This window comes from Anarrhichthys ocellatus, unplaced genomic scaffold (assembly GCF_004355925.1).
Source record: "Anarrhichthys ocellatus isolate YVR2014 unplaced genomic scaffold, GSC_Weel_1.0 scaffold1, whole genome shotgun sequence".
Lineage (NCBI taxonomy): Eukaryota > Metazoa > Chordata > Actinopteri > Perciformes > Anarhichadidae > Anarrhichthys > Anarrhichthys ocellatus.
This window is the reverse complement of record NW_022280031.1, coordinates 9,573,829-9,591,364: the sequence shown is the minus strand read 5'-3', so window position 1 is coordinate 9,591,364 and position 17,536 is coordinate 9,573,829. Positions and strand designations below refer to the sequence as shown.

Below are 17,536 nucleotides of genomic sequence, written 5' to 3'. Positions count from 1 at the left end.
ACACACACACACACACACACACACACACACACACACACACACACACAGGGACCCATATACACTTGCATGCATTGTGGATTTTGAGTTTAAACACTTTTTTGAGGGTAAATAATTTGGCTTCTACTGATTTAAATCACAGTTGTTTCCATCAGGCTTACAGAAACTCTTTTATTGCGTTCCTTAAAATAAAATAAAATATGATTATAAATATTCAAATATATTTTATTTTATGTTACCTCATGTGGGGGATTAAGGTGCAAAGAGTTAAAATAAAAAGTACCAGTCTCAAAAAAATAAATATAGACCAAATGTAGTCGTAATTATCACTTGAGTGAATATTTGATGTGATCTGTATTTTGTTAGTCTACTTTGACTTCCTCACTGAATTTAGGATGGAAGATACAAAAGTATAGTATCTGCAAACAATAAACTTCGGATCTCTATTTACTCAAGTGTTCACTTCAAAATGCTGAGGGGAGGACTTGTTCCTCAAACAAGACACAAGTGTGTGCCTGAAACGACTACAAAACACACACACACGCGCAAGATCTCTGGTTCTGCTGACAATGGGTTACGATGACAGAGGGTTATGAGTGACTCTGACACACTGCAGACCCCCTCCCTGCTGTACCCCTGAGAGCAACACAGGCGTCTTTGTACTCGCTCCACCATCAGTGACTATCCATCACAGACTAACCTGACAGCCCACCGCAGCCCTGCGCCAAGACTCGACTCTGCACTCTGCCTCAACCCCAAACCCGAGCCCAAAGCCCGGGAATAGTCCACGAGCCACCAGCCAGTCATGTCAGACCGCTGCCGGGCCTCCCAAAGGGCTGTTGTGTCTGCAACGACAAGTTATTTCATTGAAAGGGATACTTTCACTCACCGAAGATTATTTTTGTTTTAATTGTAAATATAACTTCATTGTTAATATCCTAAAATGTGAGAATAAAGAATAAGTAAAATACTGGAATAGGTATACATAAGAACAAAATGGTATAACAATAGTTAGAATTTAAGAAGAGAATAATTAAAAGAGAAATGTAGTGACTTTCTTGCGAATGGCTTAATCCCTCAAACCAGGCACCTGTAACATGTATGTTGTATATTTGTCTTGCTTGTGAGCATTTTTTTGCGTGTTTTCACATATATTTCCTGCGTACTTGCCTTTAATAAAGCTAAATAAGAGTCCCATGAAGCCGTGAGAGCTCTCTAAAAGCAGACATTTAAACTTGTAATAACAGGAATAACACAGGTGTGATTAATTACAATGATTACAGCTCTGCCCCATGTAGGTGTGCCAGTAAATGATCCCCCGCTGAGCCAGCATGTGCCATACCATGACCCTGGAACTGACCCATTTATATAAAATGCACCCATAATTAATGTTATTAATTACACCTGCGCCTTTTCTAAATGTCAAATGTCGGCCATAATAAGGTTGATGTGCTGTGAGATAAAACATTCCAAGATACTATTACTCAGTTTGTCTTACAAAGAACTGAAAAGGTGAAAAAACTGAGCTCTGTGCTGTAAACTTTTAAACGGCAGCTTGTAGGAATAACTATGAAGCTCCTACAGATGCTTGATCAGACTAATGATCAGACACATGTTCAAATAAAGAAAGTCACAAATATGTCCTACTCCTATGCCTTTAGACTCAGAGTTCATTTCCTAATTTCACACTTTAATTTAAAATGACATTGCTTTAACCAAAAACTTGCTTTGTTTGCCAAAATGTTCCAGCTACTGTAACAAGAGTTGAGTGATGCCACAGCAATATGCAGTACATGAATACCCGCACTATTTACTATCTGCACTGGTAGTTTTATGAAAAGCTGTAGCTAGCACGCTCTAAAGGCTGGTGCTACAGCTGACCACACGGTCCTCTCAGTTAAGTTCATCTCATTGTCTCTATAAGCATAATGAAAGTTAGAAAAATGTGGTGAAGAAGATAGGAAATGTTGAAAATCAGCTAAATCAGGTTTTTATTTATTTCATCAACTGATTGGAGGTTAAGTGAAACATGACCTTTATAGCGTCGTATTTCTTTTTACTCTCCATTTTAATCATTCGTTATTTCATCCCGTCTCAGTGTCCTTCATATCGAACACGACTTTTATTTTTTAACTGCAATTAATTATCTTTTTGATTGTCTTTGTTTTCTTTGGTGCCACACAGTTGAGTGATGCAAGACAAAAAAACACACCCCCATTTTAAGAATTTTGTCTACTCATTATGAGAAAGATGTTTTTAAGAGTGAATACAAACTTGTTTTAAAGATTGTTTTCAGCATTTTAAAGTCTCTGTTAGAGAGATGGAAGTAAATACAAAGATGTCTCAGACTTGACTCGATGCATCATCGGCAGGACACCAAACGCCAGTCCCTACATATTATATAGTGTGGCCACAAAACAGAGCTCCCTGTCTCCAGAAAACATGTCCTGTCTGTGTATTACTGTGATAAACTTATAGTAGTAATACACGGGAATGTAACACATCTCCCACTATGCCGGTCATTCCAGGCCACTTCTCTGCTGACAGAAGTGTGTGTTTTGGCTGTTTGTTAGCAGAAGACAGTCTGAATTAGCTGGTGAGCTGTTGGGTGAGACATGTCCTGGTAGGATTAACACCTGGTAGCTAGGCTAACACTGCGACTTACTGGAAGAGGTCAGGACAACGAAGAAGGCCATACCTCTGCACGCTCATCTGATTGTTGTTGCTTGATTTCTGAGAGTAGCGGGAGCCACTGTCAACTTGGTTCTCGACTTACTGTACTATACTCTGTCCAGTCCTGCACAGGCCTGTCTGACTCTGAGTCCACCATAGCCCAGAAGGTCACTTGCATCACCCTGTGCAATACTTTCTGAAAGTCAGTAGATATGAATGTGGTTACATAAAACCAAGACCCAACAATGGCATGAGCTTCTATGCCACCTACGCTTTTACATATTTAGGATCGACCTAGTTGATCACTCTGAACTTTCAGTCACAACAGAGTACAAATGTTTATCTGTGACCTAGTTTTGAGTAAACAACAATCTCTGGCCTCATTTCCTTCCCATCCAGAACTAGGAGTCAAACAACTTATTGTCATTGCCTATCATTGGCTCCTCGTAGAAGTGACAGCTGTCCCCAGACTGTCCCTACTGCCCCCTCCTTCACCCCCATGGCAGGGGACTTTATGTATGGTGTCATGGAGGGAGGCGCGAGTCTGGGATTAGCTCATTAAGATGGACATCTTTGATCCAAGGTATAACTACCATTTCCACAGCAACTTGATCATATCCTGGCCTCTTCAGACACACAAGAGTGCACAAACACACACAAGGGTGCACACACATACACACACACACACACACACACACACACACACACACACAGTACGGGTCTTAAAGCCCTAGAGAGCACAGGGCCCAACAGAGATGTGAAGTGTAGATGTGCAGCAACAGCTAAACGTCGTGTCAGGTTTCTGGGGGCTCGTGCTAAATTTAACCCTGTGATCCTGCAGCAGGCAGAGGGGTTTAAATGCCAGCCTACAGTTGCTCCACACCAGTTGTTCTCCACACGTCTTCCACTCATCACAATCTCAGGCCGGGGACAGGCACACGCACGTACACCCTGACACACACGGTCCAGGCGCAGGACCGAACACCACATACAGTTCCAAGGGGAGCAGGAATCTTTGTCCCCTTCAGACCACAGCGTTGTCCAGTATGGAGCTTTTTGAGACCAACCCTTACTTCTTCCCTGATCAGCGATTCTACGAGGGAGGGGACAGCTACTTCCCCTCTCGTCTGCCTGGGGGGTACGACCAATCCACCTACCAGGATAGGAACTCCATGATGGGCTTGTGTGGGAATCTGTCTGGGGGTGTTGGAGGTGGGTTGACAGGAGCAGAGGACAAAGCCTCTCCGTCCAGCATGTCACCTCACTCCGAGCCCCACTGCCCGGGTCAGTGCCTGCCCTGGGCCTGTAAGCTGTGCAAAAGAAAGACGGTTACCATGGACCGCCGGAGAGCGGCCACAATGAGGGAGAAGAGGCGTCTGAAGAAGGTGAACGAGGCCTTTGAAGCTCTGAAGAGGAGCACCCTGATGAACCCAAACCAGAGGCTGCCCAAGGTTGAGATCTTGCGGAGTGCCATCCAGTATATCGAAAGGCTGCAGGCCCTGGTGTCTTCCCTCAACCAGCAGGACACTGAGACGGGACAGCAGGGACTGCACTACCGACCCAGCCCGGCCCAACCCAGAGTGAGTAGGACAGAGGAGGGATGATTAGAAGCAGAAGGTCACATATTCATGACTGAGACGACAGCCAAAAGAACAAACAAGGAAAAAACATAAAGAGGTAGAAGATGTTTTGACAAAGATTAAATGAAAGTAAAGGAAGAGATAGAAGACAAGGCAAAATTTGGAAAATTTGTCAAAAGGTAAAATGTTCTTGACAATGTGTGACTTTGATGAACTGATACACACTGAAGCATGCTTCACAATTGTCAGTGTGGCTAAGTTTTAAGGTTTGGGAGGGGAATGGCTGGTGTGGACCGAACAGATACACTTTCTGTTATTGTCTTGCAGTTATTTAAAGAGGTTTTTCAGATTATAATCCAGTGTTCAGTTGTAATGTGTCAGACTACACGAAGCTTTCCCGTCTGTTTACAGATTGAAAAGTCTTGCTTCTCTGGTTTAGATGCTGTTAATCATGTTCATTTGCCTCTGAGGACTGTTACAGGATGCATTAGTGGTGGTGGTGGTCTGTGTGTGTGTGTGTGTGTGCCGTGACTGACAGCAACTTCTGCGTGTGCATCTCCATGGTAACAGGTGTCGTCAAGCGAGCCCAGTTCAGGCAGCACCTGCTGCAGTAGCCCAGAGTGGAGCAGCACTCCAGAGCAGTGCACACAGAGCTACAGCAGCGAGGGTGAGTACACTTCACACACTGTCTCATTAGACAGCACAAGCAGATCTGTGCACCCCTCACTCAATCAATGTGTGACTTGGTCTCTTTTTCAGATCTCCTGAGTGCCGCCGACTCTCCCGAGCAGGGGAACATGCGTGCCCTGACCTCCATCGTGGACAGCATCACTGCTGCAGGCGGACCTGTGGCCTTTCCTGTGGACATTTCCAAATAGGGCCTCCAAACAGACAAAAAAACCGAAAATGACAATTGACAAAGCAGGCTGATAACCGGTCCAATTTAATTTATTTTTCAGCTCTACTGATCTGAGTGTCTTATGCTAAATTTTTTAAATAGTATTTGAATTGTAACTCTGCTGATCAATGGGTCTGCTAGCCAAACTGAATTACTCCTGTTCCCAATGAGGCCTTATTCCCTTTATTTCCTGCCTTATCCTCGGTCCAGACCTGTCTGTCAGAGCCACTGGAGCTTCGTCTAACTAGAGATTCAAGGACTTTACTGCATGAACCCAACACTTAGTTACTAGAGTGGATCTCTGTTAGGCTTGCCTTCAGTCTGATTGAGACACAGAGGAAGAATGAAGCCTGGTTTTCTTCTTACTTAATTTAAGTTTTCCACTTTTCGAAACCTTTCCCTGATCCCTCGATCTTTGTGTGTGTTCACTTGTGGGGCCAATATGTACCATGGCAGTTTTGACCAAGATCTGCTTAATTTAAACTGGTTATGAATGCTAGTGATGTAAATACGTTCCCTTTTTCTACAGAGTGGTTTTGCCATTTTATTTTTTATTTTTTGCTAACTTATTTTTGACTTTTATAACTAAGATTGTTGTGTATTTGTAGATGTTCTAAAAAGTGATATTTTCTGTCCAAATCTTTCAATAAAGACCATTTTCAATACATTGTTTGTCACTGCCCTTAATGAGATACTTTGACTGCGATAACATAAAAAAGGAACACAACACACAACATCTTTAAAAAACAGCTTTACTTATGTCTATATAGTGTCATAAATACTGTTCACTTTTTTTAAATAGCCAAATAATAAAATCTTGATTTGTCAGCATTGTTTCACACCTGGAATAAAGACACAGTACTCATAGCTGCCACATAGCACATTACACCTTTTAGACACCTTGGAAAAACTCTAAAATAAAAAAAAAACACCCATCCAGCACTTCACTGGTTCATATGCTGTGTTCTCATTGGATGAGGAGTTGGTCAGCCAAGAGTACTGACTGCTCACTGGCACGTCTCCATGGCAAATAAATAGGAGGTGACGGGACGGGATTAGAAGAGTCCATCACATTGAGCAGTTTTCGTGTTTATCATCGGCTGATGTTGAGCAGCAGTTTACAGTTTGATTTGAGAGAATGTAAGGATTCAACAGAGAGGAGCTACAGTGTTCACACTACCCGTCCACAGAGAAAAGTCATGGTCACACGGCTGGGGTCGGCCTTTCACACACAGATTCTCCACACGTCTTGAGCAGAGAGACTCATTTGCTCACACACACACACACACACACACACACACACACACACACACACACACACACACACACACACACACACACACACACACGCATACTCTTCATATTAAAGGATTCTCTCTATTCTAGGCTACATAGTGTCATACTGAAGGCGAGAGGCGAAAGGAGGAGAGGTAACAGCTACATAGTGTCAAAAGATGAGGAGGAGGAGGGAAAAGGAAAGAACAGGAGAAAAAGAGGCAAAGAGAGAAGTCTGAAATTGGACCCATGAACCTGTGAAGAGTCCTTGTAGAAACACACCCCTTCCTTAGTGAGACCCTCCCACTAACAAGTCACACACTTACGGCATACAACAAAAGACACACAAAGGTCCGACACAGAGAGAAAGAGAAAGAGAGAGAAAGAGAGAGAACAGTCACTATCGAATACAGGGCATTGGGTTTCATACAGCAATGATATTATATTATTTTCCATATATATTTCCAATATATATATATATATATATATATATAATATTTCTATAAAAAACATAAGTCATCCATTTTATGTACAGAGACGATAAATGAGTAATACCTTGCATAACCGGTAGAGGGGCAATGTGCAGTGGGATCTGCCATTTATACAAGTATTCATCATTCCCAAATCCAAATCAACAACGTCTCACCATCCCTATGAATCTTTTTTTTTTACACCGACCGACTTTTGTGTTGCAGAGGTCCTGATGACATTGGAAGATTGGTTTGGACTTGGCCATGTTGACAGATTAGAACCAGACAAGAACCCACAGCTGAGACCAGGGGGAGCAGGAGCACAACACCACAACAACAAGGCTACTGGGAGCACTGGGGGTAAACTGGGAGAGACAGGGATGAGTCTCCTTTACAGCAGCGAGCGCAGCCAATGAGCACTCTCAAAGAGTTCAAAAGATCAGAGTTGGCCTCTGTATTGCACGTGTCCGAAGGAGAGGTGAGAGGTGAACGTTGGGAGGTGAGGCCGGGCAACAAAAAGGGGGGTGGGGGGGGGGGAGACCCCTCCCCAGTGGCACCCGGAACTCCCTCTCCAGATTTGGCATATCACTCTCAAAAGGCCGCAAGCATGTGTCCATATAGGTAATGAGAATGCACTGGAAGAGAGAACAAATAGTGAGGAATGTTAGAAGGGATGTAGGGGAAAGACATGTGCAATACAAGCAGATGGTAGAACAAATAAATATCTTCAAATTAAACCACTCTGCACCTATTGACTTATAGCGGATTTAATGAACCAAAAACTAGGGCTGAGCAATAATTCAGTATTATCGTAAATAGACTTTTAGCAGAACTATATCCTGTACAATCATATTATCATTGTACACAATGCTGCTGTGTAAATGAATGAAGAAGAGAATAGAATACACACTGTTTACTGGCTAAAGGGCTTTAATCTGCCAGATATACACAGGTACAGTAGCCTGGTGCTGTAAAGTTAGTACCACAGTCCTACCTCATGCCACACAGCTGGGCAATGCTGGTTAAAGGTCAGTTCAGCAGTTTCAGCTAGGGATTTGTTAGCTTACCTGTTAGCATTTGCGCTCCCATTAGTAAGCAGAGAGAGAAGTTAGCATGAATAGGTCCGCACGGCCGAGGGATCGAGTCTCGGGGTCGCAGGGGGAGGAGCTTGAGCGGAAGTGACACAGACGGGTTTAGGCGCAGCAGGACAGAGAAGACACAACATGCAGTTAGTCAGACAGGATGAGCAGAGAGCAGCACGTAGAAACACACAGAAAAGCACACAGGCCAGAGGGGTTTGGTTAGTGTTGCGTCACACCTTCAGGCTGAAGCTGTTTCTTGGGCATCAAATTCACACAGGGCGGCATGGACATGGAGGGCATGCGGAAGCCAGCAGGCAGCGTTTCCATGGAGCCCGCCATCATGCCGAGCCCCACCCCTCCCTCGCGTGCCCGAAACCTCTTGCGCCACGACGGAGAGCGTCGAAAAGACTTGTCGTCCCCACTCTGCAGGGACAGGGAGGTGAAGAGCAAGGGTCAGACAATCGACCCCTTTCCCAACATGTATTTGATCAGAGCAGCAGCTTGAGTGGTCACCTCCTCTAGTTGACGGTCGGTCCCCAGGGCTAATATGTTGTTGAACTCCCTCTCCAGAACCTGCCGGGCCTGCAAAAAAAAAAGCACACAACTTCTGTCAGCAGGTGTGAAGCTGTGTGTTAAAAAACCCGGAACAGAAATGAACAAGAGCTGATGGCAAAATGTCAACGAGAGCTCTTAAAATACGTCTAATAAACAGGAGTAATTGGCATTATTTTGTTCACCTGTTAATATGAAGCTGTGGTGCATGTAATCTGTTCTGAAGCCTGCGACTGGGAAATACTTTCAAGTGAAACAACAGAGGCCTTTTGATCAGAGAACGACTGAAACAGAATCTGAGGCAGAAGTAAATGTTGGCAGCATGTGGCCTGCAGTAGAAAGAAGTGCTGACTGCACACAAACTGCAGAGTCACAAAAAAGTAAATCAACCAGTCTCATAAAACAACTGTGACTGTTGGAAGATGGACTGTTTGCAGAAAGGCTAAAAGGCCTGTCATGAGTTTACAGTGCTGGGAAAGTGTTGAATGTGTAGAATATTTTCATGTAAAATAATATGATGTCGTACAAATCTCTGTTTTTTATTTATTTCATAATTCCTTAAGTCTGCCCACAAAATGGACCAAACTTCTCTTAAAAATCGGATCATATTTTTTTGCTATTCACATCAGTTCAATCCTTGCATGCTGAGTGCAAACAGTTGTGTTTTCCTCTTTAACCACCTGTGTGTTCTGCATAGGGATCTGCAGGATGAGCGCGAGGCTGCTGTAGTCGAAGGTCTCGTCCAGAGAGATGAGCGCTCCGTGGATGCCGCTCTCCAGCAGGTTGCCGCTATACTCCCTTAAACCAATGGACAGGACCCAGTGGATCACCTGCTCATTGGTCCACACCAACACATCTAACGTAAAAAAAGAGTGGCTCAGGCTCAAGGTACTGTAGCATTGTGTTATATAGAGTGCCGGCACACGCCATTACTAGCAAATAACAGCAACTTGATTTAGAGTAAGAGAGAGAGAGAGAGCGAGAGAGAGAGAGAGATAAAGAGATAATGTGCAGGTCCACATAGTGTCAACTCGTTGGCACACTCCCTTTGTTCATTTTAAGCACAGCTGTTAGACAGCTTTCCAAGTTGGAACAGGCGGTGTGTGTGCGTGTGTGCGTAAACAGGGCAGGACTCTGATTTGACATGACAGCTGAGTCAAGTTCATGTGCAGAACTCAAGGTCAAAAGGGCGAGGGGGCTGGCTAGATCTAAGTGTGTGTGTGTGTGTGTGTGTGTGTGTTTGGGACCACTCTTGGTATGTGGAGCCTTGGATCATAAGATTGTAGGCTTGCTTCAGCTGGCGTTCTGACAGTCCAATGGGGCAGCTGTTTCAACGCTCAGGCCAAATCAGGCAAAACCACTAGGTGGTACTCTGGCCTGATGAGACTGTGGATGTGTGCTTTCTTGTTAGTGTTTGAACGTGTGTGTATGTGTGTGTTTTTTTTTTTTTTTTTTTTGTCACTGTGTGTGTATCAGGGTGTGTATAAAGTGTACCTTTCATCTCGTGTTGGCTGTCCTCTCTCCGGCGCTCCAGGTCTTTCCTGTCATAATTGAGTCTCTTCAAGGACATAATCCCATACTGCAGACTAGCCCTGGTACACACACACACACACACACACACACACGCACACACACATAGAAATATACACACACACACATACCATCATGACAGAACAAACAAGCTCACACACAAACACAGAAAAGCACATAATCATCAGGCTTCATCATCTCCACTGCTATGTGTCCAGTTATCTGATGAAGGGGGAGGCTGATCAAACAGCAGCTAAGCTGATTGCGCTACAGCTACAGACCTATGGAAGCTGTCCACCATCTTGAGGTGGCTCCTCAGGTCCTTCTTGGTCAGGTGGTCCAGCATGCGTGCGTCCACCAGACACTCCATGAAGTATGAGCGGTACTGAGGCAGGCCCAGGCTGGGCAGCCACTCGTTCCCTATCCACTCATGATTCATATCGCCATACGCCAGAGTCTACATGGAGAGTTGTACATAATGTTAGTAATTTGTGCAACAGAAAAAGAGAGAGAAAGAGAGAGGGGGCTCTTTGTTTCAGAATGATATACTGTATGTGTACATAGAAAGATACATAGACATTTTGTATCACTAAATGAAAATTGTTTTAAAATGATCCTCAAATTGCTTACATGTATATTGAGTAACACAAGTGTTCAGATACACCTGTGCTCTCAGTGCTAAGACAAGCCAAAATATGCACTGTGACAAACATTTTAAAAAAAGTAAATTTTATTCATTCAAGAGCTGACACATGTTCCTGGGGATTTCTGTTTATATTTTAAGATGAATCAGTACTGCTGTAGATCATAACTTAAAATGCCTTCCACACCACAACAGGTGTTTTCAGTCATTCTCTCTTTTTAGCCTAATTATGCTAAGAATTACAAGAAGCTCCAATAGGCCTTTTTCACAGGCGCCACCTTACCATGTCAGAATAGGAAAAATACAGGTGTAATGAATAAAGTTAATGATGGCTGGATTCCATTTTGCTGTTTCGGTTTCAGGGTCAAAATGTCTGCTGTAAAAACGTTATTAAAGTGACGAGGGCATTCATTATATGCCAATCGAGTACAGACCGTACACACTCCTGAAAAGCGCTCTAGTCAGGCAGTGTGGCTGGACCGTGACTATGTTGGTTCTTTAACACAAATAAAACAAACTGCTAAGATATTGGAGGATGGAATGTGTTGCAGGTAAATGCAAACAAAATAGTCAATCATGATTTATCTTGATTTAAGGGTCAGTTCACCCAAATTACCAAAAATACCTTTTTCAACGGAGGTACACAGAATCTAGTGTGTGGTGCCCAATCCTTAACAAAAATGAAAACTCGATTCTATTTTCCTCATAGAACATCTTTTGGTTCCAAATATTCTGTGTCTCCTCTACTCTGTGTTCACTTTCCTAATGACTGCGCACATAGCATTTTATTGACGGTGAATTGGCCGCCCGCTCTTATTCAAATACGACCATGAGTGAATGCATTAGTGAAGAGCATGGGCTCGGAGTGTGCAGACAGATGTTTACTTAGTTAGTTCATTTATTCTGGTCATTTATTCCAAATACAACAATTTGACCATACAGATATGGAACTGGTTAAATAGTACTAAATCATTCTGTCAAAAAAAGATTAAAATCAAAAGTAATATTGTGACTGAAAAAAGGTTGTAACTACCCTTAGTTCTGAACAAAGCATTACCTTAATTCTACCCAAAATAGTAAAACAACAATATACACAATCAAATAAAGAACCACAACATCATAAATTAGAAGCAAATAATCAAAACACAAAATAGATAATACTTGTTAGTTCTTTCTCAATTTTGGTCCAAATAAAGTATAATAAAGAAACACAGATATAATCAAGACGCAGCATCATAAATCACAGATGTAAGCAGATCAGCGACCTCACCTGTGCCCAGCTGCCCTCCTCATTGTCCTGAGTGGCAGCATGGCAGAGACAATATACAAGGTCAGAGAGAAAGGGGACAACTACAGACACACATACGGCACATTCAGAAACACACACACACACACACACACACACACACACACACACACACACACTCTTCTCATATCACATATCTCATATAATCTCTAACACTTATATCATTGACCGAACTTTCACAGGTTAAAACAGTTCAATCCAAACACACATACAAATACCAGCACGAGCACAAAAATGCGTTAGTGTGTGATGTATTTGAAGGGGTCTTCCGGGAGATGACATATGTGTGACACGGTGGGGACAGTGTGAGTGTTGGGTGTGGGGTGGGGTGGGGGGGAGGGGAGCACCCAGATGGTACTGACCGCTTTAGTGGAGGAAGCCAGGTTCTCCATCTCTTCATGAGTCACCCACACATTTCCGGAGGACTGCGCAGAGGACGAAAACACACCCGAACACACACACACACACACGTGCATACAGAAGCACGCATACACGCCCAAAAACGCACCCGGGAATGCATTTTTTCCACACACACCGACCCCCATGCACACACAGCCAATCACACACAGACACACAGAGACAAACATTGTGTTGAGTGATGCCCAGGGAGGGAGTGTATTTCAGGCAGGTAGCTTGTGGCTATATGTGGCTCTATTTGTGTGCCGTTTTCCCACAGAGCCCCATGCAATTGATGGCAGTGGAAAAAGACAAGTCAACCCAGTACTGTGGTCCGAACAGAGGAACAAAAAAAGTCAAAGAGTGAGGACTCATCACCCCAGGGTGCAGAGTGAAGGTTAAGTCTAACAGTGGAGGAGGATTTGAGTGTTTATGTGTAGGGTAATGTGTTCATATTCACATCCTGGATTATTTATTTGCTGTTCATGTATGCACATGTGCGATCATGGAGGTGTATTTGTTGTGTTGTTTTACCGTTCTGGAGGTAAGTGGTGCAGACGGGCTGGTGAGGGACACCATCTCCTGGATGGCCAAGCGGAGTTTGAGTCGGTGCAGAGGGTTGCTGATGCCAATCTCCCTCTGAATCTCTGTGTCGGACAGAGCTGACATGATGGCTCCGCTCTTCACGTTTGCCCGACAGGCTGCCACGTACCACGCTGGCATACCCACCCACAGCTGGTGAGAGTCATCAAGATATTCAACGTCACCATCATTGAAAGGTCAAATAAAAGGGGAGGAGACTGCAGATCAGGCTGTAATCGTCTCTCCAGTGTTTGATATTAATGTATTTAACATTGCTTTAGACGTAGTAGCAGCCTGACATAAAGATCGCTAGATAGAGGGAGGTTTTCTGAAAGGAATTTATGTTTGATTGATACATAAGTAAACTAGGGTAGTACCTCTAGCCACGAGACAACAGTTGGGCCGTCCCAATGGGCAAATGGCAGGCCTCTTTTCCTGGCGTCTTCCAAAAGCTCGTGTCTAACAAGCAAATTAAAAGTGGACAGAGAAAGACAGATTATCAGAGAAAAGGCTTAGTTACCAAATTCAAATAACAGGAACAAGAGATAAAACACAAATTCAGACACAGAAAGTATGCTTTTACTTTTTCTTCATCCTGCGGTCCCTCTCAGCCTGTGTGCCCAGTTTTCCCAGAGTCATAGTGTCACCAATGCCCATTTCAAAGTCTGGAAAACAGCAAAGCAGTGTTGATTTCCATGTCTGTAAATCCCACACAATCTCACACTGTCTTTATCAGTGTTAGAACTGGTATGTAGTCTGCAGTGTACCTGTTAATGCCGGTAGAGGCTGTCCATCTCTGCCTACAGTCTGCTCCAATCGACCCTTCTCCTTCTTCCCAAACAATCGGCCAATAGATGACTTGATGCCTTTCTTCTGCTTGCTGCAAACAGCAAATTATGTTCAGCTAAAATTTTTAAACTCATTATCTCATTGTTGTCAACTACGAATAAGCAAGGTAAACAATTGTTTTTGTGTGTTTGAAGCAAAGAGAAAGATTCAGATCCAATTCCAGCTGCAACACTCTTCAGAACTTGTTGGTGGAAAGTTGAAGTGGACTCGTAAAACAATCTGACATAAGTCTGAACTGATGCTAATTTATCATACTTTGCTACCTCTGTGTGTGTGTGTGTGTGTGTGTGTGTTTACCCTCGGCCGTCCTCTAGACTGCCTGTGAACTGCGCGAAATTGGTTTCTAGCCGTAAACTGCGGGGGGACGAGGGAGGCGATGTTTCACACTTGATAGTAGCTTTGTCCACTTCCACAGGAGACTAGAAGAGTCACAAAAGTAACTCATCTCAGTCACGAAAACCGCAGCCGTGAAAAAAACAGATTTAGTTGTAAGTTTGCAAACTTACTGCTACTTTCCTGCGATGTTTCCTCAAGTCGCTTGGCTAACAAATAAAACAACAAACACGTTACATTTACAGCTTTTTACAATGAGCATACTGCTGTACAAAATATGGAGCGTGTGTGCTCTCTGACCAGAGTCATGATGCCTAGATGGTGGCTGGCGTTGCGTGAGTGGTGTTTAGGTGTGGAGTGGCCACTGGTGGGTGGGGAAGAGGATGATGCCAGAGACTGGGCAGTGGCGGAGGTGGGCAGCGCGCGGGGTCGAAGCGTCACGTTGAGTCCGTCCATGCTGCCGCTGTTCACGCGAGACTCGATCTCGTCAGAGCGGAGGTCTGCTGACTCTCTCTCCACCTGGATCATCCTGCACAGACACATGCAAACATACATAGTTATTTTGGAGCACAGAACATCCCATCAATCAATGATTAACACACACTTTATATTGCTCTAATTAAGAATAAAACACTTATATGGAGTTAACTTTGTTTGAAGTTCTCATTTGTTCTACTAATCTGATGTATTTCTATTTCTTATTTATTCAATGAACCTAGTAAATAATAATTTATTTACTATTTACAATTGCATCAAAAATTTAATAATGCAAGGATCTTGGCAAAAAGTGCATTATTAAAAAAAAGTTTGTAGTACAGACATTTTTAAAAATGTATTTCTTCAAGGGAGTCTGGCTCCTCTGCAGCATAATCACTATCTAGTTTGCATCTCCTCCCCAGGAGCATATTCTGAGGCGTCACAAGAGCACCTTGTTTACTGTAAACTGCATTAAACAGTGTCCTCTTCCAGCGGGAAACAACTGAAGAAGGAAGAGTCTTATCTTCATGTCATCATCTTTCTATCTAATGCCGCTATCAGATGTGCTGCATCCTGTCTGGCCACAGGTCTTCGTGCATTGCATTAACAAGATGAAACAGCAGCACCTTTATGTTGCTGTTGTATCTTTAAAACGTCCCTTTTCTTGTAATTATTGGTTGTATTATCTCGAACACTTTGTTCTCCTTTTATCTGTATCCGGTTTCTCGCTGCTGCACTGACCAAGTTTCCCTATTTGGATCATGAAACTGTCATGTGTTGTAATCTAATGTGCCTGTGCCTTGTCACCTTATCTCTTCATTGATAGCGTCGAGCTGCTCCTGCAGCATGAGAGCGAGAGTCTGAGCGTCAGATTGGCCGCTGGGGGAAAGCAGGGTCGAGCTAACGTCATCATCCAGGTCTGACTCTGCCTCGATGTCGCTGCCGAGGAGGTGGCTGACGCTTCCACGCAGAGACGGGTAGTCCTGTTCAAACACAGCGTACACCTGGACACAACAAACACACCTTAGCTTTAACATCTGTAGACGCAGCAAACATGTTAAATACAACATACATTGATGTACCTGAAGAATGTACTATATGGATTCATTCTGATTACATGTAAAAAAATACCATATGACACAGTATGTGGCCAGTTATTAAGAGAAGAAATGAATGAACTGGGGACTTACATCAGACAGGATGTCCATGGCAGCAGTTGAAAAAGAGACAGAGAGACAGAGAGGTTAGTAGAGAATGGCAAGTTAGGCAGCCAAGCACTGACACTTGTTAGCAAAGCTGACATGAACTTGGATACAAGCACTGGTCAGGAGCTGTATGTGGTTAGAGGAATAGTTGACACATGATGTTGTGATCTGTAAGTTGGCCATCCGGCTCAGTGTTTGTGTGTGTGAGGTCCTTTTGGCCTGATAAAGTCATCGTTAACACCTTGTTCGGGTCGTCTCGTAGCGACATTCTGCCCTTATGTGCCCGCCTGATCACAGTTGTGCTGTAGTGGCCATCTTGGCCCTCCACCACAGAGAAGCGAAGGTCACTGGCGCTGCCCAGGTGCGACCTGAGAGACACGCATAACAGTTTTTCCATCAATAATGCATATAGCACCATGTTAGAGGGTGTGTATATGAGAGGGAATGGGTGGAGGAGGTGTACAGTATGTCTTGTGTTTACCGAGGGTGAGTTCCATCTCCAAACGCCCCACTGCGACGTTTCAAGTGGTCGATCTCATTTCTCAACTTCTCAATCTCTCCAATTAGCCGTTCCTGAGGGAGAGAGGGGCATTATGTGCAATGCATTCAGATTGCTTACTCGAGTGAAAGTAGCAACACTGTTCCTTAAGACGAGAGTGAAAGTCCTGCATTCAAAATTTGACTTGGGGCGATATGGGGCATATAAGTTGGAAGTGAGGAGACGATTGTAGTTTTCAGTGATTAGGTGATCGATTAGAGTCTCACTGACCCTGGTGTGGTGGAATTCTTCAAGCTGTTTCTGGCAGTTCTCGAGGTCCTGAATGAGGGAGTTCTGGACAAAAGAAATCACGAAACCGTGTCAAAACAAATCTGTGTGTCCAAGTATAACCTGTGCTATACTGTTTATTAATTTGTTCTGTGAGGCAATAACAACAGCGGTATGAGCTGCTGCTTAGATGAATGCATGTGTACAGGCCTTGCCTTGTCCTCCAGGGCAGCCATGCGTTCCTTCAAATGGAGCTGCAGTCTTTCATTGGACTCAGTGAGCAGACGATCCACGGTGTCTGACAAGCGCTTGTTGTGCTCCTCATTCATTTTCTCTCTCTGACGAGCCTGATGAGCGGAGAGAGAGAACCAGACGGGTGGGAATGACATCATCACATTTTCTCTTTCGACACAGACTCCATTTGGGTGTATTCATGCAGCTAATCAAGCATCTCTGTGTGGATTAAAGGATGAAGTGTGTATTGAGCCCAAGATCACCAGCTGCCAGATATAGGTCCTCTTGGCCAACAATGGATCTCACAGCCAGAGTGATTTAATTACAGTCATTTACAGGACGATGACAAGGGGTTAAACGCCTTCTCTTAAATGGAAATTGCTGTGCTTAAATATGTATTTTACGGTAATTTCAAGAAAGTGAATTAACACAGACACACACAAACACAAATGTGCTTCCTCAGAGAACTCTTTCAACTAAATATAGTCATGAGATCGCACGGTGAGAGAGAGGAATTAGCCTTGCGTGAATTATTCAGAGTCTAAAGATAGCAGCCAGTCAGGATTGTGTTGCAGCAAGATATGTGGATTTTGTTTCAAATTCATGCAACAATGCACCGGGAAAATGGAGGGCTCCTCATATGTGCGTCTGTCCTGTGTGTTTGTGTTTGTATGTGTATGCATGAGGG

General features: G+C 43.7%; 2 protein-coding genes across 2 annotated transcripts in view; one reads left to right on the top strand and one right to left on the bottom strand.

Annotated features, from left to right (window-relative positions):
- Positions 1-3,656: 3,656 nt before the first annotated feature.
- Positions 3,657-5,895, top strand: myog (myogenin). The gene is made up of 3 exons (XM_031865920.1): positions 3,657-4,250; positions 4,821-4,917; positions 5,010-5,895. The coding sequence occupies exons 1-3, from the start codon at positions 3,717-3,719 to the stop codon at positions 5,126-5,128; spliced, it is 750 nt and encodes a 249-aa protein (XP_031721780.1). The 5' UTR covers positions 3,657-3,716; the 3' UTR covers positions 5,129-5,895.
- The window catches only part of ppfia4 (PTPRF interacting protein alpha 4), a 52,321-nt gene continuing 40,669 nt past the window's right edge, over positions 5,885-17,536 (bottom strand). Inside the window, 20 exon segments of the mRNA XM_031866050.1 lie at positions 5,885-7,528; positions 8,212-8,398; positions 8,489-8,557; positions 9,208-9,383; positions 10,022-10,119; positions 10,339-10,514; positions 11,971-11,997; positions 12,369-12,431; positions 12,937-13,137; positions 13,362-13,443; positions 13,568-13,649; positions 13,752-13,864; positions 14,131-14,252; positions 14,340-14,375; positions 14,467-14,695; positions 15,451-15,626; positions 16,090-16,216; positions 16,330-16,421; positions 16,618-16,680; positions 16,830-17,130. Coding sequence (XP_031721910.1) covers positions 7,485-7,528; positions 8,212-8,398; positions 8,489-8,557; positions 9,208-9,383; positions 10,022-10,119; positions 10,339-10,514; positions 11,971-11,997; positions 12,369-12,431; positions 12,937-13,137; positions 13,362-13,443; positions 13,568-13,649; positions 13,752-13,864; positions 14,131-14,252; positions 14,340-14,375; positions 14,467-14,695; positions 15,451-15,626; positions 16,090-16,216; positions 16,330-16,421; positions 16,618-16,680; positions 16,830-17,130 — 2,464 coding nt within the window. The 3' untranslated portion in view covers positions 5,885-7,484.